General features: G+C 55.7%; 5 protein-coding genes across 5 annotated transcripts; 2 read left to right on the top strand and 3 right to left on the bottom strand.

The window, feature by feature from the left end:
- Window positions 1-1,366: 1,366 nt before the first annotated feature.
- Window positions 1,367-2,717, top strand: CH63R_10039 (Duf1620 domain-containing protein; the record flags this gene model as incomplete). Its single annotated transcript, XM_018305013.1, has 2 exons — window positions 1,367-1,794; window positions 1,868-2,717. The coding sequence occupies 2 exons, from the start codon at window positions 1,367-1,369 to the stop codon at window positions 2,715-2,717; spliced, it is 1,278 nt and encodes a 425-aa protein (XP_018154437.1).
- Window positions 2,718-3,626: 909 nt separating this feature from the next.
- CH63R_10038 (choline/Carnitine O-acyltransferase) lies at window positions 3,627-6,391 on the bottom strand (the record flags this gene model as incomplete). Its single annotated transcript, XM_018305012.1, has 2 exons — window positions 3,627-3,775; window positions 3,886-6,391. 2 exons carry the CDS (start codon window positions 6,389-6,391, stop codon window positions 3,627-3,629), a joined length of 2,655 nt encoding a protein of 884 aa, XP_018154436.1.
- A 3,048-nt stretch (window positions 6,392-9,439) lies between these two features.
- Window positions 9,440-9,742, bottom strand: CH63R_10037 (uncharacterized protein; the record flags this gene model as incomplete). The annotated part of the gene is made up of 1 exon (XM_018305011.1): window positions 9,440-9,742. The coding sequence occupies one exon, from the start codon at window positions 9,740-9,742 to the stop codon at window positions 9,440-9,442; it is 303 nt and encodes a 100-aa protein (XP_018154435.1).
- Window positions 9,743-12,453: 2,711 nt separating this feature from the next.
- CH63R_10036 (uncharacterized protein) lies at window positions 12,454-12,732 on the top strand (the record flags this gene model as incomplete). Its single annotated transcript, XM_018305010.1, has 2 exons — window positions 12,454-12,576; window positions 12,631-12,732. The coding sequence occupies 2 exons, from the start codon at window positions 12,454-12,456 to the stop codon at window positions 12,730-12,732; spliced, it is 225 nt and encodes a 74-aa protein (XP_018154434.1).
- Window positions 12,733-18,876: 6,144 nt separating this feature from the next.
- Window positions 18,877-23,907, bottom strand: CH63R_10035 (tetratricopeptide; the record flags this gene model as incomplete). Its single annotated transcript, XM_018305009.1, has 4 exons — window positions 18,877-19,512; window positions 19,573-20,182; window positions 20,251-22,155; window positions 22,238-23,907. 4 exons carry the CDS (start codon window positions 23,905-23,907, stop codon window positions 18,877-18,879), a joined length of 4,821 nt encoding a protein of 1,606 aa, XP_018154433.1.
- Window positions 23,908-24,267: the final 360 nt, after the last annotated feature.

Below are 24,267 nucleotides of genomic sequence, written 5' to 3'. Positions count from 1 at the left end.
AACAGCCATGCGACCAGACTTGTTCTGCAGTGAATACGGTGTGCAGGCGGGTGAAAGCCACCCTCTTGGACGGAATGGGCTACACCAAGAACAAGGCAGACTGCGGTACGGTATCCGTACTTGCATAAACGCGGAACAGAGACAAGCGGGTGGAATGTCCACCGAGTCGGAATCCGACTGAGCCATCGAACCACCCTCTCATTTCGACCTGGCCTAGAAAGCAAGCACACACAGGGCCCGAGGCTGAAGCCTGCTTCCAGGCGGTGATCGTGTCTAATTTTGAAGTGCGATAGGGGACTAGTCGCGAAACGCTAGTCCCGGCTGGTTCGACGGCGTCAGCTTCATACGCCGGATACTCGCCGGCTGATCCGCTAACGACGGGAAACCCGACTTCCAACGGCAAGATGTCGTGCTCGTCGTGCCCTCAAAGCCGTGAAGGATTCCACCGTTCCCTTCGTCGCGCTCCTGGAGAGGCCGAAAGCCTTCTGTCACAGCCCCAAAAACAAGTACTCAGGGCCTCTGAAGGCATCTGAGCTACATACCTACCGACGGAGCGTCGAGTCAGGGCTTACGAACAAGGCAGCAGCAGCAGCAGCAGCATTGCGTCTGTCGTAGATCTTGGGCGCAGAGTCTCACCAAGCCGAGTGCATGTTTCGTTATACATTAAACTTTGAAGAGTTCTGAAAACTCTAGAACATTGGCACGCCTTTTGAGCACCATAACGCACCGGGGATGATACAGCCTCTCGTTACTATGGTCGTTCTTCGACGCCAATCGAAATGCAATGCGCATTCCAGTCCCACCTCCCCTCCCCTCCCCTCCCCTCCCTTCTCTGTTTCCTTTTTGTCCCCGCGCTAAGTCCATTGAACAATCCGGTCGCCAGTGGCTGTCTCGCCTTGCCATTCTCGTCCACGCTAAGTCGCCTCTTGTTGTTCAGCTCTGGTAAGCCACAATGGGTCCGACTGTGCTGTAATTGGGTTGGCTGAACACTGGATCCCTGACTAGCCAATTCCCCCCAAATCAAGCTCACCAGCCAAGCTGCGAAAGAGCTAGTCTAGGGCTGAGCAACTCGCGGATCGAACTGTTGCCCAAGTCGACCAGGCATGTACGGGGTCCCGCGTTGGTGCTCGCGCCTCGTGAACCCTCTGCAGTGGTCAAGCTCGTGTGGTACAACAGTGATGAGAGACACGGGTGAACACAGCGGCAGCCTGGTTTATAACAATGGCGCTCAGCCTCTAGGCTCCTCGGGCGTTCCCCCCCCTCTCCCTCCTCTCTTGCCTGATTTCTCCCCGGGTCATCTTGACGCATAGCAGTGTTGATTCATCTCCCATCCGTTACCAACCCGCTTCAACACGGCTCGACCAAGATGGCGAGCTCATCTCGATACATTGCCGGCCTGGCCGTTCTCTCAAGCCTCGCCAATGCCAAGGTGTACAAGATGCCAGAGGCCACGACCTCGTTCGACTTCCCCCTCGACAAGTTCAGCCCCCAGCCGACAAAGGCGCCTGCGTACGCGGATCTGAGGAGGCGGCAGACGTCGACAACCACGACCGTCCTTGTCGCCCCGGACAACACGTGCGGCTACATCTCCGGCCGTGCCGGCGCCGCTTACACATGCGGCTCTTCCGCCAGCTGCATCTTCTTCACCGCCGTCGACAGGAGTACCCCCGGCCGGGTCGCCTGCTGCGGCACCCAAGAGTGCGGCGCGCGGCGCACCTGCTACGATTCCAGACAGGTTTCCTCGTCGAGTCTCTGTGATGGCGGCTGTCTCGTCGACCGCTTCACTCTCAAGTGGTAGGTTTTTATCATGTCGGGAATCAAGAAGACAAAAACGTTCCTCCTTCGAACTAACACTCCAACCACCCAGCACCAACACTGCGCGGCCGTATTGCAACACCATCTCCTTCTCGGAGAGCATCTTCGACTACTGGTGCAACACGGCCGAGATCTCGACCCCTCAAGCCGCTTTCACTACATACGAAGGCCAGTCTGCCCGGGAATGGTCCCCGCTGGCCCTGACGGACGATCCCACGTCGACCAGCTCCGGCAGGACCACCAGCTCCACCGTCACTACGACGGTGGAACCCGGCCCGGTCACCTCGACTTCGGCACCCGACCCCGACAATGACACAAAATCAGTCCCCATCGGCGCCATCGTCGGCGGTGTCGTGGGCGGCGTCGCAGTCATCGCCCTCGTCAGCCTAGCAATCTGGTTTCTCCTCCGCAAGAAGAAGCAGAACCCCCAAGGCCAGCAGCAGCAGCAGCAGCAGCAGCCTCCGATGAACCAGCAGCACATGAGCTACGCGCCGGGGCCGGGACCGCATGGCTCGCCGCCGCAGAACGCCGCCATCACCCACACCCAGTCCTTCTACGACCCCAAGTTTGGCGGCCAAGGCGGCTACCCCCAGAGCTTCGGCGGCACGCCGCCTCCGCCCCAGCAGGGCGGGTACCAGCAGCCGTACTACGGCGGCAACATGGCTGTGCCCGACCGCGCCGACACGACAAGCCCCGGCGCCGTGTCGCAGATGACGCACAACCGCCTCAGCACGCAGCCGCAGCCGCAGCCCGTCAGCCCCAGCGGCACCCCGGGAGGGTTCCAGCAATATGGGCAGCAGCCGCAGCAGCCTTTGCAACCTCAGCAGCCGCCACCGGCGACGATTCACGAGGCACCGACGAATGGCGACGGCCACCGGGGGCACATGCACGAGCTCGCCTAAGGCCGGACGAGAGTCGTCGTGGCGGGCTCGCCCTGAGTTTTTTTGTACATTCTGTCGGGACATTTTTGTCCTTTCTATCTGCTGTATCTCTCTCTCACTCGACTTCTCTCTGTAATGATCCTTTGGGAGGGCAGGGACCGACGGGGCGGGCGGTGCAGGGCGTTTGCTGCATCACGGCGAGATACGATAACAGTCGTAATGGATTCTTTAGACTTGGGGGAGGGGGCCGTGGTTTACATTTCTGACGGGGATTTTTGAATTGGGTCTCGCCATCAAAAAAGAACGCACGCAGTGTGTGTGTGTGTGTGTATGTTATTTTCAGGTTGACCTCTCGAGAGGACGGGCTTATATTATTCTACCTTGCTCTTTCGAATCCGAGTTTCCCACCCCCGATGTCGTCCTTGTTCTTGATTGTTGGAGTTGACTGTATGTAAGCAAAACAGACAGACTTACCCTCGTTGGGTTCTTGGCTCTAGTATATCTACCCGTCATTGAGATCTACCCATGGAGGGAGGGAGGGACCCTACACCTGAAGTATTGCGAAAGTGGTGGCTCTGGCAGGAACAGAAAAAAAAAGGAGGGTATATTTCCAAGATCAAGGCTTGCTCTGTGTCTCATACATGTACCATGATTTTGCGACCACCTGTCTCGCTCCACGCCGCTTCTCCATGCCGCAGTGCGTCAGCATGCTCACCCACCACGTTCTCCGCCTGATGCTCGGGTTCATATCGTCGTCCCACGACCGAACGTAATGTGCGTTGTGTGACGCGGCACGCCACCGCCCGTGGCGGTCGGTAACACGCGGGATGGATCGATTCTATACCTGGGTCGCGGAGGCCGCGGAATCGGAAGGGTGTTGCTGGTTTGAGCTGGACTACCACACCCCCTCCCTCCCCCAACAGGCTAAGATCAATAGTCGATCAGCCGCAGTTTCTTGCCAATCTCCCTGCGGCGCGCCTGCACGGCCGCTCGCTCCGAAGGCTTCGTCTCGCCGCTGTCCATGTTCTCCCCGCGCGCCTTGAGGGCCTGGAGGAGCATTCCCGCGTCGAAGAAGCCGTCTGTCAGTCAGGTTAGTCAGTGTACCGCTTCAGAAGAGGGGACGACCCATCGAAGGGGGCCTAGAGATGGGAGAGGGGGGAGGGGGGACGGGGGGGGACAAAAAACTTACATCCGCCGAGCTCGTCGTCCTCGCTGAGGGTGACGCTCTCCTCCGTCGGCGACTGGGTGCCCGTTGACGACCGGGCCGCGGACGGCCTGATGGCGTCGTGGGCCGTGATGAGCCGGCCGCGGGACTTGATGCCCTTGGGCGGCTTCGGGCGGGCCTGCTGGTCGAGCTCCCTGGCGCGGGTCTGCCGGACGCCGGTGCCGCGGCGGGACGTGATGCGCAGGATCCGGCGGACCTCGAGCAGGTAGCTCTCGAGGGTGTCGACGAAGCGCTTCGTCTGGCGGTGCTTGCTCGACACGCAGATGGAGATGCCCTCGTCCTTGATGATGTAGCCGATGCCGAAGCCGTCGCCCGACGTCGGCCCGAACCCGAACTGCCGCAGCGACGGGTTGCCGCAGTTGGACGTCGACATGATGGTGTTGTTGAGCTTGTCCCAGCCCGGGTCGGCGAAGATGTGCGGCATCGCGGAACCGCCATGCCCGCCGTTGCGCGAGTTGGTGCTGTCGCCCCGCGCCCGGCCGCCGCTACCCACCGCCGACTGTGCGTCGAGCGACGACGACGCCGAGAGGACCGAGTCCCGACCGGGGCTGCCGACGGCGGACTCGCCGTCGTCAACGGGGCTCGAGTAGCCGCCGTTGGAGCTGCTGGTGAGCTCGTCGTCCATGGTGCGCTGCCAGGTGCAGAAGAGGGCGTAGAGGTGACGGTCGCAGCCCTCGGCCCTGGCGCACTCGCGGGTAGTGCTGACGTGGCGCTGGCAGGCCCGGCGCAGGGCCTCGACCTTGTGCTCGGCCGGGTTGTCGGCCCAGAAGGTCTGGACAAAGTTGACCGACTCGTCCGAGACGCTGCGGATGGCCTCGGTGCGGCCGTGGAGGAAGATCTTGGTCATGGCCGGCTCGTAGGTGCACTCGACGCGGCCGTAGAGGCCGTAGTAGGCGGCCTGGAAGGCCATCTGCACAAAGGCGTCGGGCGAGAAGCCCATCGAGGTCATGAAGTTCTTGCCGTAGTACTTGAAGTCGAGCGTCCGGAACTCGTTCTGCTCAATGAGGTCGGCGAGGCGCGTCTCGGCGAAGCGCACGGCGATGCTCAGCTCCGGGCTCATGTCCCACTCCAGCTTGTGCGGCGTCGGGTCGACCTCGCCGAAGCTGTCCGGGTCCCGCTTGGCCGGGTCCGGGCTCGTGGTGGCCCAGAGGGTCGGGGCCTGGCCGTTGATGGTGCGGGCGAAGCGCAGGATGGTGTCCGTGTAGACGTCGCTGGCGAAGCGCAGGACGGTGTGGCCGTCGACGCCCGTGTGCTCAAAGTTGATGCCGGCGCTGCCGTTCTTGCACACGATGATCTGCAGCTTGTCGTACCAGCGGTTCGTGCAGGTGCCGATCTGCACGCCCTTCTCGACCAGGCTGGTGCCGCAGAGCATGTTGCCGCACAGCGCGTCGGCGTCTGCCGGCTCCGTGTAGTCCAGGCACAGGACGAACAGGGCCGAGTCGACGATGCCCAGGCAGTCGGCGTTGTTGGACCCCTCCTCCCGGGTCAGGACGTCCCTCAGGCCCGACCAGATCTTGCGGTTCTCGGTGCTCAGGACGCCGAGCGCCCCCTTGGCGGCGTCCTGGATCGGCGTCTGCGCGGCGTCGTTGACAATGGTCTGCAGGTTGATGGACACGTCCTTCTCGCTCATGATGAGGTCGTTGTTGTCGTCCAGCACGTCGAACCAGTAGAACTGGCCGTGGCACATGACGATGATGTGCTTCGAGTCTGGGTCCTGCTCGATCTGGCACCCGTTTTCCGTCGGCACGCGTGCTGTGCCGAAGAGCCTCGAGTACTGGTACATGCACAGGGGCTGGCCCTTGATGTTGTCGGGGGGCAGCTCCTCCTTGCGGACAGCCCGAACAAATTCCAGAGCCGAGACGACGAGAGACGCCGCGCGGGTCACCTGGTTGTTTCTTGCGGGCGTCGGGTCATCTTCCAGCAGGAAAAAGGGGTTGAGATTGAGAACGACGGGGTTGTCATAGTTCAAATACGAATCATACCCTTTATGACGGACACGAGTCAGCCAGCCGGCATCAGAATCACAAAGACGCGAGGATGGCTTACAAAATTGCTCAATGTAGCTGGTCTTGTTCTGGGCGTAGGCCTTCAGCTTCTCCTGCAGCAACGGGCCATCGTTCTTCAAGAACTCGTGGACGGCTTGGGTGGTTTCGGAGTGTTCGCGCGCGGACTGCAGCGGCTTGAGGGCTGTGAGATACTTCTGGGCGGTCACATCCAGCTCGGGGATGGGCAGGTGCTTAAGCTTGTCCTGGCCGGCGAATGTGACACCGCCCTCGACGGACTTGTCTGTGTACACTGCCATAGAGCGGGCGTCTCTGGTGGTCTCCTTCGGGATCGACGGCTCGACTTGTTGTTTCCGGGGTTCAGGGGTGTCTGGGATGAAACGAGGAACCGAGGATGGGTGGAGGGCCTTTTCGAGAGTCTCGCCGAGGGGCCTTGGTCGCGAAAAGATGCGGACTTGGGTAGGCATGTTTGTTAGCGGGAGGACGGTGGTCTCTTTATGCGTAGAGGGGCGAGACGTTGGTGCCAATGTTCAGTCCGCGCAGCGCCGTGCGGTAGAAGTAGTGGCAGTCTTGCAGGCAGTATGATGGCATTACACTTGACAAGACTACGACATCTGGACAATGGTGGATGGAGGATAATGGGTCGTGGAAGGGGAAGAAGAAGACAAAAGAGAAGACGGCTCGGCAACAGGAGGTGGGATGGACTAGGGATATATCGACGGGCCTAAGGAAGCCCGGAAGAGAGGCCGAAAAGGTGAGTCTGATGCGGACGTGCGGTAGACACTAGCCTACTGTAAGAGGCGTAAGGCAGATACAAAGTAGTGTACCTAAATAGATGGGTATGTGCAGGCAGATGAGATGAGAAAAGGATGAGAGACAGATGGGATCAAGTGGAACCCCCACAGGGCCAGACCAGGGGAGGGGACTGGGATAGGCTGGCGTGCAGATAGCAGTGACCCCGGGATTCCGGGGTCTTGTCTCGACGAAGAGGAGCGCTTTCACATGCGGGACAAGTCAAGCACGCGCTTGTTTGGGGGCTGACGGAAGACGGGTGACGAGGAAGGTAGGGGAAGGGAAGGGAGGCGGGAGAGGGGGGCAGAAGCCAAGAAAGCGCGTGAAACTCGCTCCGCAGGACCGAGGTGAGGTGATATTTAGAGTACCGCCCAGGCTTTGTAATCTGCCGAGAGTTTCTTGGATAAAGAGGGTATCAGGACAGGGGAAATGTGAGAATGGTAACCTACCAGTCAGGCGAGGTGGCTGCGTGCGGCCGCTGGCGATACGATGACGGGGTAGACGAGGGATACGGTGGACGTAATTGCGGATGGATAGATGGATGGATAGATAGACTTGGAGGCCGCTGGTGGTGGTGTTGTCGGTAGCGGAGGAGGATGGAGTGGCTGGAGATGGTCAGCCCCCTAGTCGAGACATTTGTGCCATGCTCGCGCCGGTGAAGCCATCACAAGAACCGCGGCAGGCACACAGGCAGGTCAGGTCAGGTCCGGTCAGCACAGCAAACACCACCCGTCATCACTCACCTATGGGGTTGCGATGCAATTCGATGCGATGCGATGCGGTACGGTGCGCACAGCCAGGCCAAACGGTTGAGCAGTCTACTACTGTAAGGGACTGACCGAATTTGAATGAAGAGAGAAGTCTAGATGAGATGACGGGGATGCGGGAAAAGGAAGACGTGGACTAGCGCCAGGATGCGACTCGAAGTGGGTTGAAGGGGGTTCGGGAATACGGACGAAGAGTGAGTGAGAGTGAGTGGTGGGCGAGTGAGCGACTGGGTGACTGAGTGACTTGAGTGAGAGAACGAAGGCTGTGTGTGATGCAATGGATGCCCACGGGTACGCCTGGAACTGGGACGTCAGGCCGCAGGTGCAGGTGCAGGAGGTTTGCTTGGTCGAGCCGGTTCGGGGGTGGGAATTTGGAGAACCCCACGGGGTCGTGGGACGCGGGCTACTCCGCCAAAAAGAGTCAAGACCCAAGAACTCAAAGACTCAAGGAGGTGGCACAGGATCCCGAGGAGTTTGGGTGAGCCTTTCGGGCGAAGGGGAGTATCGCAAGAACGTGGCAATGGGCGGCTCTGGTTGGACGGGCGGATCGAGGACCGGTTTGGCATGCGCTTGAGCCTTGATGCGACCTGACCAAGAGACGACCAGGGGTGTGTGTGTGAGTGTGTGGGTGGGTGGGTGGGTTGCGACACCTCGGGAGGCGCTTGGCGGCTGATTGATTCCGTAGAGTAGGGAGTATTTTGCTCGTGAAAGGCGGACTTGGACTTGGGTAGACTAGCTGAAGGATCGGAGACGACGGATGGGGGTTTGTTGGAGATGATGGCTTGGGAGACGACTTCTTTCGGTGTCCAAGAGAGGCAGAGCGGCGGCTTTGACGTCGAAAGTGAGAGAGAATGAGAGACTCGAGAGAAAAGAGGGGAAGATGTAAAATGTGGCTGAACCACGTTCTGCAGTCACAGTCCACAGGCGGCGGCCCCCCTCCCCCGCGGGATGAGTTTAGTTGGAGAAAATGGCCGGGGGGGCGGGTGGTGTTGAGTGGAGCCGGAATTCAAATACGTAGTTCTCCTCTCGTGCGTGAGATGGATGCGGGACCAGCGACTGACATGTGCCCAGCCGAGCAGCTTTGTCGATCAGGACCAACGGGAAGTTTGTCAGTCTTTAGGGGGGGCGGTTGGGGTTGATGCGGGGGGGTCCTTCGTCTTGATCTTTTCAGGGCCAGGCCAACGCAGCCTGACACTCAAAAACGGCCCAGAACGATGCCTAGAACATCCATCGCCTTTCCGACGCCTTGATGTAGATGTGCCTTCTGAGATATCCTCTCACCTTGCAATGTCAATGTGAGATGGAAGGGTGGACAGCCCGCCGAGCCCCCACCCCCCTTGAATCTCACAGACATTTGTCACGAAATCCCCATCGGCTTCATGCTCGTTCCCTGTGCAGTGCCAGCCTTTGACAAGGTTTCCCCAAAGCCAGGGCGAAGAGGGCGCTCAAAGCCACAACGACAGGCTACACTCGATCGAGAAAGAACCGTCTACGGAGAAGACACACAGATTGACAGACAGTGGCCGAAGTGGTCGACGATCGGGGCTGGGCTAGAGCTGCTTTGACCTTTCTCCTAAAGGCGTCGTGGCATGAGGTACGATAGAGAATAACGAAAGAACAAGAGGCGAGACGAGGACCAGGGCCCGCAACGGGTACTAAGCATGGTCTGTTGCCTACAAGGCCGTTCATTGGAGTAGGTGTCCTATTAAGTGGAGATGGGTTCGATTCCTGTGGGCGTCAAATGGGTTTTTCGCTGAACGACTCATATTCTAAGGCAAGATGGGGGGCAACGACTGCTACAGGTATCTGTCGGGGGCCGGCGGTCGTCTATCACGGGAGATTTGGCATTCCGTTCATCCAAAGGTAAACATCCTAGAGAAACCGAGCCAAGCAACAATGTCGAGTCTACATTGCTGTTGGTGGTGGTGTTGATGATGTTGATGGGACGGGGCCACGTCAAATCACGACAACATTCCGACGGAGGACAATGTGTAAAACATTTGACACGTCCGTCGTATGTTCCTTTGGCTTGTTATCGACGGTGACGTTGAGGTCTGTGCTGGCCAAGTTCTTCCCTGCGGAATTATTCGACCAGCTACTTGTGCGCAGACTCAAGCACGGGGCGTTCAGGTCAGCAGAAGGCCTGGAACTGGAGTATGGAACATAGCGCACCGCGCACAGCGCGGTAGCAGGAAACGTCAGCGGCCGAGCGTCGCGCGCATTCGCACTCGCCGCACCTTCCAGCAACTGCCCTGGCATCTTGTCTGTGGTAACCTAGGTAGGCACCTTACATAGGTACGTAGTTACCCAAGTACTCTGTGCACCTTGCTGATATCCTAGGTACACAGGGCGGGACACCGCATGTCTCGATACGGGCTAAGGTATGGACGTTTGCCTTTCCGGGGTCCAAATTCAAAACGGAAGGCGAGAGATATTATGGACGATGCCGAGATGGGATGCAAAGTCGATTCGCCGACGCACGCAGGAGAGAGATCAAATGTAGTCGAGCAGGGTTCGTAGTGAAGGAAGAAAAGAAAAGAGGCAACGACGATAAATGCAAATACAATTTGAAATCTAGATGCATGCCATGCGAGTCGGAAATACAGACACGGACGCGCATAATCGCCCACCCAGCAACATTGCCTTACTTTGGGTGAGGTGTGAGCGATGTAAAGTCGGCCATGTCTACCACCCACCTACGCCCTTCAGCCAGTACCTAGCTAATATATACTATGTATGCTGGGGCGGGTGTGTCCTGCATGCATTCTTTGCTTCTGGTTGTCCCGCCCCATCTTCATCTTGTGTCGTATGTAATCGCGCAGGGGCGGGACATGCAGTCGAGGGCCAGGTACACAAGTCGGCCCTGTCAGAGCACGAGGCATGTAAGGCGGAAAAAAGAAGAGCTGCTCTCGGCTTCCGTCGTTGTCATTTCCTTTTCTGTACATGTTTGGCGAGAACAACACATCTGACCATCCCTCCCCATTTGGCATGTTGTTGTTGTTATTGTTGTTGTTGTCGAAAACTGGAGACGGGGCCGATGCCGAGGCCGGGACGGACGGGGATCTCTGCAAACACCTCGATGAGGGTTTAATTGCGGGTTGGTGGCAGCGGGCATGCCGCCAAGTGCTGAGAGTTACAGTAGATATTATCAAGGGCTATGTCTCTTCCTTTCTTTTCTGGTTCTCTCCCATCCTACCTTTTCAGTATAGACGTGCGCTCAGTAGAGTTGGTAGGTATTCGTACCTTGATGTGGGGGTATCCATACAGGGTATGCGTGCGTGTGATGCAGGAGATAGTAAGTGAGGCATGAAGAGAACGGCGAGACTGGGCAAATGATTGGACATAACCACATGACACAGCTTTCTTTTCTCTCTCTTCCTCTCCCTTCCTCTCCCCTGGTTCCGTTTCGGCTGGGTGGATGCTGTGTAAAAATAAATCGCGGTGTGTCCCCCAGTCCTTTGCAGATTTCCAATGACCTGGTCCTTACCCGCTGTAGTCGCTGGTGGTACAGTAGCGCCGTCATGCATCGTAGGTTGCTCTGGGTGGGGAGATACGTGCGTAGTACACCACCCGAGTGGGTCCAACAAACGGCAAGAACCACCTGCCCAATGTGGCTGGCAATGCGAGAAGAAGCGAAGATTGGCGTCGTCAATTGGTTCAACGCGCCTCAGAATCCAGAGTTCATCTTTTTATTCCCTTTCCTTTTTCATCCTCTGCCCTTTTCCCTTGTTGTTTTTGTGGATGATGTCAAGAAGACGACGCAAATCATTACGAGCGTAAGCTGTCACTCTGGACTGGGCAACGGAGTCTAACAGGCGAAGGTGGTTTGCAGGCAGGCTGGAATGAGGCTTTCGATTCGTACCCCAATCTGCAATCGTCCGCCTGCCTTCGTTCTCGTTGCCACCTAGGCTTGACCATATTATCTCACTTTGTGCAAACTGTAGGATCGTTGCCGGGCTTGTCAAATTTGTGCCGTAAACAGTCGGGCGAGAGATGCCCGATACAAGCGGGTCTGGATGAGGCCCCGTGCAACACCCGCCCCGGGAGTAAAGAGGTCGATCGCAGAGGTTCCCTTCACCGGGCCCATGGACATTCTTTCAAAACAAGCCAGCAGGTGCATTCCCTCAAGAGGCAACTTCGAGAGTTGCACGCTACGTAGCCATGCTACACGATGTATCTAGATCCACGCATGGCAGTTGTGTCGATGGCGGCGAACTGAGCTACAGCCATGTCCTACGGTATCTATCTCGAGAAAGGGCCGTGTTGGGAGTGGAAGAAGGACTAGAGTCGTTGGAGTGGGCAGGGATGCTTAGAATGAAGGGAAAGGCACGAGAAGCCATGTGCGGAGAGGCTTACACACTTTCTTGGCTATTGGGACAAACCAAGGCTCGGAGCGGGACTGCTGGGTCCAGGAGTTAATAGGAACCAAATGCGAGAACACACCAGAGTACTGAAAGTATCCGTACACGCCGAGACAAGGGGGAAAAGACGAGAGGTACCTTGAGCAGGTAATTCTCTCTCCGACTCCGTGTCAGGTCCGCTACAAAGGAAGGAAGTCAACCAAAGCAAGGCGCACTCAATTGGCCTCGGACAGAGCGTTGGATCACTTCTGTTTGACGCCGTATCCTGGCATGGGGCCACCGGCTCGCCTCGTACCCGGTCAGCCGACCTGCTTGCGGTCCAATCTGTCGGTACCAGACCGCCAGACAGGGGGACAACGGCTGAAGCCCAAGCATTTTGATCTTGACGCAAGACAAATTGAAATCCCGGCCTGGTGCGAAGATAGATCGGGTTATCCATTGAACCCCAAATATCCAATCCGTCGCCAGCTGCCGCAGCCAGCAAAGCGTCGTGCTGAGAAAGCGTCACTCTCCGGCTGTGCCTTATTCTGCCTTTGTCCTTCCCCATTGTCCTTCTCAACGACTTTACCGGGCCCGGTCAAGCCCATCTACACCTCCAGTTGCTCCAAAATGCCTCAGCTTCGACCCAGCGAGACAGGCACCCATGAACGGCGCGACGTGCCCGCATCCATGGCCAGCCCCAATCCGACGGCCACGATTTGCCGCCGATCCCAACAATTGCAGAACACCATGGTACGCACGTACACGCTGCGTCTGATTCGACCCCTCTGATCTATTCTGATCAAGGCCGCTACTAAACAGTCAGCCGATCAACCGCATGCGGTCAAGACTCGCTGCCTACAAAACGCTGCCATGGTTCACCAGCACCTTGCTATCGCTGACTGTTGAACGGCCTTTTTGTGGTACCTCGCCGTGTGCACTCACCGGCATCACTCAAGCCTCGACGCATGCGGATGCTGCTGCTTGCAAGCTCCATTTGTCCGGCCTCATCTAGCTAACCTGGTCCAAGTGGGATACAAAGACTTCCTCCGAGCATAGCGTGCCAAACACCCAAGCCATGAGCTCTACCTGCCTGTTGCAACGCCCTGTCATCTTCGATAAATCCCTCCGTCTTTGCCTGGCTTACTAACTAACTAAGCCAGACAGACCCCAAGCTCAAGCTTGTCGACCCCGATGCAAATTCTAACCAGTCGGCTGGGTCCATGGCTGACATGGGTCATAAGCCGTCAAACGCGGGTGGACCACAGCCATGGGTCGCAGTTCCAAATACACATCTCTTCGCAATAATCCTACGGATACGGATATCAACGGGAAAACGCGTCCACATCGAAGGGTTCCGTCCGGCAGCCCGCATCAGGGATTGCAGGTGCGTCGCCCAGGGCAGAGTGCTCCTCTATTCAGCTAGCTACCCTGTATTGCCTTGCATCTCCGGTCCATCCAAGCAAGACTGACTGACAAGTGACAGTTAATGAACTTGGTTGTAGATGGAGAAAAGCAATGGCTTGAAGAAGGGAGAAGCAACGGGTCCCAGCAGGGATCGACCAACAACCGCAACGTACCTAGTATGGGTCACACCCCTTGACCCGTGTGTAGGGATCCAGAACGAACTCCATAATGGGAGCGCAAGGGGTGAAGTGGCTTCCGGTCGTAATCATGATACCCCTGATCAACGACACACTTACACCCCTTCCTCTCAATAATTAATTGTCAAGCCTCTATGACGGATCGCGCGCCCCTCCTACCTCTACTAGGGTTGGCACTAACGCTACAGCACACTAGATGTCTGCCTGCGCGCCCCCCTGGGCAAGGGGGGGGCTGTACGCCATGGTTGCTTGCCTGGTCCTCCGTTCCACTGCCATCGGACAGACTGGTTCTGATGTTTGGATTGGGGTTTGTTGAAGGGTGGAAAAGAGGTATAGGCGCCTACGTTCATCACGATCGTCATCGGTGCAGGTATTTTCAGCGTCATTTGACAGCCCGGTTGACTTGATTCTGTCGGGCACTGCCGTACCGCACTCGTCGTCTTACTTGTTTATAATTCCATGCAACGGCGTAGTTCAAAGACACGCAGTTTCTTTGCCCACATACCATCCTTTAAGTAGTACCGTCGGTATGCAGGCTCCTCGATTCTCGCCAAAGCGAATATTGGAGGTAAAGCAAGATGAGGAATCACCTCGAAAGGGGGAGGAGTGTCGTTGCTTTCTACCTCCGACCATTTTCTCCCAGGGGTTCAGAATTGACCCCATGATGCCAGAGGTCGAAGCGCCGTGATACAGCACACTCGACGGATGCATGTTCATGCCATCCACCAGGTAGAGAGCACGGATGAAAACGCTGCTCACCCACACCCGAACCGCCGGACAAACAGATAGGCTAAACTACCGACTGGCTGGTTGCACCTGCCGGGACCGCCAGACCCCAACTGGCATGTCCTCCGCAGCCACTACAGCCGCCGGCGTTCTGCCCGGTCAGAGCTAGTTTTCTTTTGAAGGGTGGCTTGCTTGCTTCAAGGTTTGGTGCGCCCGAGGGTTTGGTACTACACCGGCGACTAAGTCATTTGGGACTAATAGGCAAGCTGCGTCAAAGTCGCGTCCCGAAAGCCGTTGGCATCCTACCCAGCAGCATGGTCATGGGCATCGAATAGGCTCGCTATGACGATGAACGGACGACCGACGCTACAGAGTAGGTAGTTGACGCCAGTGACACGGTACCTACTCTCTCTATATTTCTCTTCTGCTCTCCTCTACCATCATCGTACAGACAGACGCCATACAAATGCTGATGGCCCCTACTGTAGGCTTGGATGTGGACAACGGGCAATCTGCCCGGTTCGCTTCCGACATTTGCTTGCAGCTACTTACTAGATTCACTTACTGCAATCCGATGTCCATAATGTAGCGGATAATGGCATGGGAAGGGCTGGATATGCAGATGGCAGACACCCGCTTTGGTCCACGTTGACATTGCGTGGGTTTCTGTGAAGAAAGGAACGCCCACCCGTCTATCGTGCTCAGGATCAGCTCCCAACTTGGTCTGCATCTCCACCTATGCATGCCACCGATGGCAGTAGCGTGCATTTTGTGGGGTTTCGCTGCGGCATGTTACATTTGGGTGGCACTGAGCCAAAGATCCACCCACGCCTTCGCTCCCCCTCCATCTTTCCTCCCCTTATTCTAGAGGCTAGGCCATGAATGGATATAGCAAGCGAGCTTTTTTGCCGGCTCGACTCTTTTCTGAACATCTATTTGCTTTTGCTACCCTGTCCTTCATTACCCCTTCCTCAGCTGACGCTCCACCAAAGCAGTTTCCAAAGTGCATTCCTCTCCCTTTTTACCAATGATCTCCGTCCAGGGCCTCGGAAGAAACCCCAGAGAAAGTGGCTGACCAACTTTTCGGGTCCATGAAACAAGACAAGAGACGTCCCACCACTCCACAGCCAATGTCAACCTGCAACCTGCATCTATTTCCATTTGGGTTGGGGCCCGGACCTGCGTAGCTACAATTACAGTATTACCAGCTGGTCCCTCCCTCAGGTATGGCAGCCCGGGCTCTTTTCTGCAGGGTAGTGTAGACAAGTACCACAATTCCCGCTTCCCGCTTCCCGCTTTCTTCGTCCTAGGTATCGTGATATTACTCAATCACTTTCGAGGTTCATCGCCGCTCCCCTAACAACCATCGTTTACTCCGTCTTGTCGTTTGCTAGTTTGCCTCATCCCCCAGCCCTGTCAGGATTGTTTCTTCCCTTACCGGAAACCCCTGCCCATCAATATGTCAGTCAGTATCAACCTCTCCAACCCCGTTTTTCTCTCCCTTGGGGTCTCTGACAAACGCGCCTATTGCCAGCCGGCCAGCCCCGGCGCACAATAGCTACCTGGTTGGTTCTATGGCAGTAGTATCCACAGCCCTCCATGCTGCAAGCTAGAAGGTAGAGAGGCAAGATTAAGAAACCACTCCACCCCTCTCAAACGGGGCCCCGCTTCTCTTTTTTCCGGCTTTATACCCAGCTCTGCTTCGTCAACTCAACGCCCATCTTCAGCGTGAGGATGTTCCGTTCCTGGCACGCATCCCTTGATCGCCTACACATCATGTATGCGTGTTCGAATCAAGAGGAATATCGATGGATGAAATATGTTCCTGTGTGTGTACAAAGGCTCCAGCCTCCTGAACAATACTCCGTTTCGCGACCCGCCGCTGCCGATGCTACGACCAGACAGTGCCAACATATCCGCACAATGCGGCTAGTTACAATCATTGGTTGCAAATGTTGCCCCACGAATATGAGCCGCCAGACAGGAACAACTAGGGACCCATCTCATCTCGTCGCTCACATAACTAAATGTTACATCTTCGCCAATCACCCGTCCCGTCAGTGACAGTCCCGGTCCCTTCCTTCTCCTTCCTTTCTTGACCCAAATCCGACGATATCCTTCTTTGCGGCTGATGATGTGATAAACTTACTTTTCTTTTCGTCGCCGCTTGCGTACTAATTCGTATTGAGCATCTGGTCATCGTCTGCCCTCATCGAGTGTGCATTCGTCTATACCAGCAGCACTTGAACCTTCTTTCGACTTCCCAGAGAACCAGCCATTGTTAGGTTAAAGATTCTCCCACAATTACATAATATTTGGGAAACTACACGTCTGATGAGTGTCGAAATAGCGACAATCACAATGACCCATGGCACGGATGGGCGGCGGTCCTGCATCAGGGGCCACTCCCTATCAACACCTGCCATCACGACTTTGAACCACCAGCCAACCAGCCACAATTTGGTCGCCAATATTACCCTCAACCTTGGTGATCTCAGTCCACTCAAGTCTTGAACCGCCCAATACACACCCACGAACAACATGTAAGGATGGACGACGAGCGACGACGTACGACAAGCGTGCTACTCTACTCCGTATGTTTGCTCTCATACTCACGCTTCTCACAACCCCCTCCCAAAGCAACATTAGCTCATGACTAAAAGAAGTAATGCAGGCCATCTCATTTCCCGCGGCCTGGGAGCGTCGAGACGACGAGCTCGACGTTCCCCCCTAACAGAGACCTGTGATCCTCGCTTACGGCACACTTCCTACTTCTCCTCGTCCCACCTCCTTACCCGAGAGAGAATCACCCATCGATCTTCATGTATCTGGTTAGTCTTGAACGCCACTGATAGTCGGGAGAGCCAGGGGAGGGAAAGGGGGTCCAGCGGTCATGCCGCTGGACAGGTGCTCATGAGATTCTGTGGAATGAGAACTTGGGTCTTGGCGCTGTAACGGCCGAAAGTTGCTGTAGTGCCGAGCGAGAAGCGAAGAAAAGCATACCTTGGACCTAGGTAGGATCACAGAGGCAACAACACCAAGACTCATGCTTCGTGTCTCAAACACGCTCCGATCACTCGCCAACACAACCACCATCGTTCCAATGCCCAACGGCATTACTTCCCGCTGGAAAACAAGCTGGGTTGTTTTTGTTGTTTTTTGGTCTTCGCTAGCTTCAGTGCCAGTGGCAGGACGTTGGGTGCCTTGCCAGACAACGTCGCTTTTCGTAGCAACGTCTCTCCTAAGCAGCTCTGTCTTTTTACGTGCAACAAATGGCATTTCATTGATCACCAATCATGTCAGTTTGGGGAGCCGAAACCTCCTTCCTAACTTGAACCTATACACTGATGCTGCCGTTCGACAGAAAGACGTGTCCAAAAGAAGGCTCGTTCACCGTGTCGTCTTGAATCCGGGCTGGATAACCCGGCAGACCCCCTTGCCTTTCCCTCTCTCCTTCCTTACTGTTCTTTGCCAGCTCGCCCACTGAGATATTTTCCCTGCCACTGTCCCACGTTCACGTTTGTGGCTTCTCTCAAGGCAGGCTCCAGGTACCGAGTGTCAATTTTCAATAGCGGAGCGCCATGGTCTCGGGATACAGCCACCCACGAGTATCGTTAGCCTGCGTCTCGTTTTTACACCGCACTCTCGACCGGAACGACTCGACGAGTCCCGGATTCTGTCAGTCTGAGCGACACCTGTTTGGACTTGCTTGGACACTCTGGTGGGGGTGGGAGCAACAAGGGGTAGGAACTCAGAAAGCATGGGACAGATAGAGAAATGAAGCAAGGTCATCTTCCCCCGGTCGCCGTTGGTGGACTTGCGGGAACCTTAGGTTACGGCTTGATCATCCTGCAGTTTGATGATAGTAGATGCTTCCCCCTCGCACATTAGCAAGCTGCTGCCGCCTCCTTATTGTTATTCAAGGATTATGTTGCCAAATTGCAATGGAGCCTCTTCTCCAGCAGTCTGGGTGTTGTCATCCGTCTTCGACTGGACTCCTTCCTTGTCCCTCAGATCAGCGGTATGCTATCCACTAAGCGCCTTTGGTGTATGCACACAGAGGCTTATTGCTTGTTACACCTCTACCCAGAGTGCAACAAGGAAGCAACATCGAATTTACGGGGTCGCGAGGGTGGGCAGAGGATGCAGAAGCCCACAATATAAAGAGTTAGACCTGCCCTTAGCCAGCCTCTATAAAGTTTTGGTAGTCTTCGTGACGGATTAAAGCAAAGCAAGCAGAATAAAACAAAACTAAAAATGAATCGCAAGGGCCTCACGTCTCGCATCAGCGAGGAAAGAGGCGCCGGGTATTATTTATGTACATCGTCGTCCGTTATTGAGACGGGCTCCCCTTTAAACGCCAGATCGTGCCGCCAGGAATGAATGGGAACTACCCTTTGGTTTTCTCCGAATAAGCAGTAAGAAGCCATGACCATGCTTCGGCCAAACTCACACTGCCAATATATGAAGGTTGACCAGTATCCAAGCCAGCCACGACGAGCAAACATTGCTTGCTGCCACCAGTATCCATTGCGTTGCATCAACTCCATCAAAGCTCGCAGCAGAGCGAGCCGAAAGGATTCTATGCAACTCTCCAGAAATGAACTGGTCACAGCCTTTGAACAGAAAAAAACAGAAACACTAGGCACTAGCGCTTCGTCCCAGAACCGAGATGCCAACACCGCCGCAACCGGTTGTCATGGTGCAGCTCTGGCTGGAGCTTCTACAAATAAATGTCTCCGTCTTCACCTGCCACCCAGCGTCGCCAAGCCTCATTATAGGCGCTTTCCAAGTCAGCCACCCAACGTCTGGTGTCAAAAAGGGCGCAAGTCCACTTGCTATCCCAGAGCAACTTTCGCAAGGTTGCTAGACGACCATGACCCTCTCCATAGCCGCCCGGGCTAATGCAGTATGACAGGCCCTTTGCCAGGCGGACAGCGAACTCTTCGTACTCGTCTTCGCTGCCAGCGATGAGATCTTTTGCTGCCCTCAACCCCTCGGCGTCATTAGGTAATGCGCCCTTTAATATGGATGCTGCCATACGAGAGCACATCTTGTAGGGATATCGAGGTAGGGTCAGAAGTGGAGTGCTGGACCATAAAATATCCGCAGCCGTGGTGTGTGCGTTGCATTCGGGGGTGTCGAGGAACAGGTCGCAGACCCGGGCTCGCGATATATGCTGGTTCTTAGGCGCCACGTCGGTAAAGATGATCCGTCTGGCAACCTCTTCTCCTGCCCAGGCTTTGGCTGTTCTCCTAAGGTTGGTCTCTCCAAGCTCAGGAAATCTCAAAAGCCACAGAATGGACTTGTCCACCTTTGAAAGGATCCGCAGCCACGTGCGAAACGTCGTGGGATCAATCTTGATGTTATATTAGCCACGTCACTCATCAGCAAAGGGAAGCAGACAAGATAGACAAACCTTGTAAAGCTGATTGAAATTTCCCATAATGATAGTATCGTCGGGCAAGTCGGGAAACAGCTCTTTGCGCATCTTCCAACGCCGTTGCTGCTCATCTTGCCACGACACCTTGTGCTCATCGGGGTCGCTTGATTGTGCGTGATCACAGCAGAAGAACGTATCTTTACAGTAGATGATGTTCTCGGAGTATATCCAGTCTCCTTCACCTTCTTCAGTCTTGTCCTCAAACACATCACTGACGGCGAGGTTGCCGCGCCAAGGTCGCAAAGTCTCCGGCGGGATGGCAGTGGTGTCGGCAAGCAAATAGTCACACCATTCGGCGCCCAGAGTACCGGCAAATCCCATGAAAGACATCTGAATCGGGGCCGGTCTCGCAGCGAAGATTTCGTTTCGAGCACCCCTAGTGTAGCCGTTGAGGTTGACAAGAATGTGAATGTTGTCTTGCACAATTTGTTCAACCAGCTTGTCCGAAGTCCAGGTGCTTGCATCGCGGAACACTGGTGCCTCTCGCTCGATTTGCAATCGATGAACTGATTTGTCGCTAGCTGTTGTGGCGTAGCAGAATGCCATAATACGAGTCCGGTCATGAAATCCAAAAACAGACTGCATCCTATAGAACGAATCAGCATGTAAATCCCTGTATGGATAGCATCACTCAAGCAGAGCCATGCAACTTACAGGTGAGCCAAGGGGTGGTTGTTGAAATCCGAGGACACGTAGCCAACATTTAAACAGGGCGACGGCGGCGGGGGTGGCGGATAGACCGTACTGGGCAGCCATGCAGAGCGGAGTGTTGAGCAAGAAATTCTAAGGGCATTGCGCTGCGATATCATGCGTATGTCCTTGGCCGTCAGAGGACACGTGAAGGTGTGAAAAGGCAGAACAGTTGGGGCAGACGGCACCGTGAGGTTTGACGGCAGCTGAGGCCGTTCGTACTTGGACGTCGTCTTCAATCCACGAATATACTTGTCACAGTACCACTGCCTCATTGACGCCCGCGTAGCCCGCTCCACAAGTCTTAACAAGCGCGATCCTTCCCAGGGGGTTTGGGACCAGCTTCGTAACTTGAGATCAAAGTCAGTGCCTGCGTTTTCCGACTGCCCGGCGGCTCTGCGAAGTTGTGCAGCCAAAACCGCAATGTAACTCTTTTGCAGTACTCCCAATCCCCAGGTCGATGCATCAGCGAGCTGGCGAGACACAATGTCAGTAACCTTTTTTGTGAGACCGGATCCCTGATCATATTTTGTAGCATCAAATATCATGCCGTCATCGCCGACATGCCAGCGGTCGTAACCGCCTCCCTGCAACAATGCACCACCGCGGCCCCTCCAGTCGCACACTGAATTCAAGGCCGTGGAAAGCCCACATACTGCTTCGGCAAATTCGGGATTGGAGCGAACGGCCCGTTTGTAGTAAGCAATGGCGTCGCTGATACGTCCACGATCTTTCACGGCATTGGCGAGATTTGTCAAAGCAATGTCGAAGTTGCCATCGCACTGCACAGCCTGCTCGTACATTTGAATCGCAAGATCCAACTGTCCGATATCCTTGAGAAGACTGCCCAGATTCGTGTGTAGATGAACATGCTTGGGATCGAGTGTGAGACCATAGTTGTAGTACGCAAGGGCCAGAGCAAGGCCGCTGCCAGGCAGGATGCCGGGAATGTTGGGCAGGGACGATGACATCCCAGATGAGTTGGCGGTCGCGGGTTGTTGGACGCTGGCGAGAAGGATACCCACGTTGTTGGCTGTAGACGGGCTTTCCTGCAAGGACAACGACAAATAATAGAGACACAGGATATCGCCAACACCGGCCGACTTCCTGGCAACGCCTGTGGCCAGGGGCCCTGACGACATGGCATCCTGGAAGATCTTGGCAAGCGACAGCAGCGAGTTGCTCGTAGTTTGGATCGCGGCCCTTTTGGGACCGCCCTCGGGCACAAATCGCAGGCCCGGGAGGTCGCCGTTATTGGAGAAGACCAGTTTCGCAGTGCGCCTCGCCTTCTCGGGAGCGAGTAACAAAGGGCGAGCCGGTGTTGCTGGGTCGGTGGCGCCCTGGATACCGCTATTCGGCGCGAGGACCTGTTGAATATGCTGGACTAGGGTCTGGACTGACGTCGTTCGTCTGCCTGTGCTTATCAGCACGGCTTCTTCAAAGGCTTTGGATGCTCCTGCGATGTCTTTCAGGCTGTATAGCATGGTCCCCTTGGCATGGACAAGGGCGAGGATGCGACCGTTTTCGGTGCCCGGAATGGCGTAACCACTCGAGCCGAATCCAGGCTGAGACCGGTTGTCATTCAACAAGTTCGACGCCAGGTCGGTCGGTGTGTCTGCTTGCAAGGTAGAAGAGCTGTATCCAACGTGCTCCACTGGATCCACTGACAGCCTCAAGGCCTTCTGCATGAAGCTGATAACCTCGACGGCATTGGAACTTTTCTTCTTATAAAGAAGACCAACCAAATGCTCTACTGCTTCGAGATATTGAGGTCGAGTTTTGATGGCCGCGAGCCAGCATTTTTCGGCCTCATCTTGTCTGTTGAGGCAGTAGAGGGTGGCTGCCATGTTGGAAACAGCTTCCACATTACTACGCAACAAGTTAACAGGTGAATTCTTCCATTGGCACAGCTTTCGGCTCGAGCATAGTGGTCGGGTTAGGGGTAACGTACCAGGGTTCTAATGAAGTAATTCGGGTAAACCACTCAAGGGCCTCCTCGAAGTGCTCCAAGCCATAATGCAGGCAGCCTCCAAGTAGGATGCCGTCAATCCACTTCCAGCCACTTTGTTCACATAAGTGGCTTAGGATTTCCAGTGAGCTCTTGGCATTTGCAAGAGGTGAGCCCCTCGCAAGATGACTGGGGGACGAGCCACTTGAGCAAACGACAGGAAAGGCGCCAAACCTGAACTCCGCAACATCGGGATCCCATCCGAATGGTTGAGCTGAGAGTGAGGTTCTGTTTCCCAAAGGCCCAAACAGCATGTTTACATGATTGCTTTTCAGATTAGCGTTGGCTACCATGACGGCGTCTCCGGGAAAGAAAAGGTCTGGGGCCAAAGTGATAATTGGCTGTTTAGGCGGTTTGGGATACACCACCATTCTTGACGTAGTGCTCAAGACCGAGCCAGGCCTGAGCTGCTGAGTTCTGCGACCATGATGAAGATACGCCAGCAAGTCGACGTAACTCCGATGTGCTTGAGCAAGTACTTTTTCTCTGAATCCTCCTGACGGGCTTAGCTTGTTAGGTACACCGCCGGTCCCATCGACTTGATACGATTCTAGAGTAAGAGCCTCTAGATTGAATTGCGCCTGCTGTGGAAGGAATGAACCGTACGTCCCAAGGCGAGTGTAGGGATCCGGCGGAGTGAAGCCAGATGATGGCCCGAGCATCTGATTCCGCAAATTAGAGAAGCGATGATCGTACATTGACGGTGATGGCGATGGTGTATGATGCATTGGCGGGCCAACATAACTCTGCCCCCGCTGATACGTAGGGAACCAAGGGTTTACAGACTGCAAAAGTTCAGGTGCGATGGCGCCGGCATCATCTGCAGGAAAGGTCCCGGGAAAGTGAGATTCCGCACTAAACGCCCCAGGCCCTAGGCGAAGCTGGGAAGGAGACCCGAGAAACGCAGAATTATCCGGCGTATTGAATCCATATCGTGAAGCATCCGAGATAGCGTAAGGTCCGGAAGAAGTACCGGTAAGGAATAACTGACGTGGCATTTCCTGCCCTACTGCCCATGGCTGCAGGGCTGGAGGCACCGTATCGAAGCCTTCACTCATCCGATTCCGTATGGCACTCAAGGGAACGCGAGTGTGAGCTGCCTGTGCCAGCCTGGGATGGCGATTCGCGCTGTGGGCCGTTGGTGCGGTGGACAATATCATCTGCTTTAGGGGGGGTGGCCCGGAGGCGAAGTGGGTGGGAGAGCCATCATAGCCCGCGTCAATGGTGCCGTTCGGCGTCTTGCGTCGCAACTGGTGCTCGGGCCCGTCGGAAATGTGAGACTGGACAGCAGCAGTTGCGGGTTGCTGATGGAACGGTTGACTCGGGTATGAAGTACGGATCGAAATCGGAGCTTTGCCTTCGGGGTACACGGGATTCGCGGGCTCGGCGGGCAAACAGTGTAGGTGATGGTCATGAGGATAGGCGTCGGCTTGATGGAGGTGGTAATGGTTATGTTGACATTGCAGATGGTTTTGCTGCTGCTGTTGCTGCTGTTGCTGCTGCTGTTGCTGTTGTTGCTGTTGTTGCTGTTGTTGCTGTTGCTGAAGTGTCAAGAGAGGTTCGAAGTTTGGCGGTTGTTGCACCATACGGTGCATCTGTACTAGAGGCAACATGAGTTATGCAATGCGGAAGAGAAAGGGCTCCGAGATAACATGAGGCGACTCGACCGATGAACGAGTAGAGCCCAAAAAGCTGGAGCAAGGCGAAGGACGGATTGGATACAGCGATCCGGGAACCAGTTGTCACTGCCTGCTGGCTAGAGCATGGCTGACTGGTCCGCTGACGGGCATGGCATCTGGGCCGCCTTGCCGTCAGGGCGATTGATGCCAGTGCCCGACACCAGTGCCGCCGGCCACTATGGCCTTCTTGTGCCCAGAATTACACCTCCCTTCGGCTTTAAATCGACAAGACCGAGATATGACAATGGTAAAGACTGCCTAGGGGGTTCGTCGTCGAGCCGGTGGGCTTGTGCC

Source organism: Colletotrichum higginsianum (genome assembly GCF_001672515.1).
Source record: "Colletotrichum higginsianum IMI 349063 chromosome 7 map unlocalized unitig_7, whole genome shotgun sequence".
In the NCBI taxonomy this organism is placed as follows: Eukaryota; Fungi; Ascomycota; class Sordariomycetes; order Glomerellales; family Glomerellaceae; genus Colletotrichum; species Colletotrichum higginsianum.
This window is presented reverse-complemented; position numbering and strand designations above follow the sequence as displayed.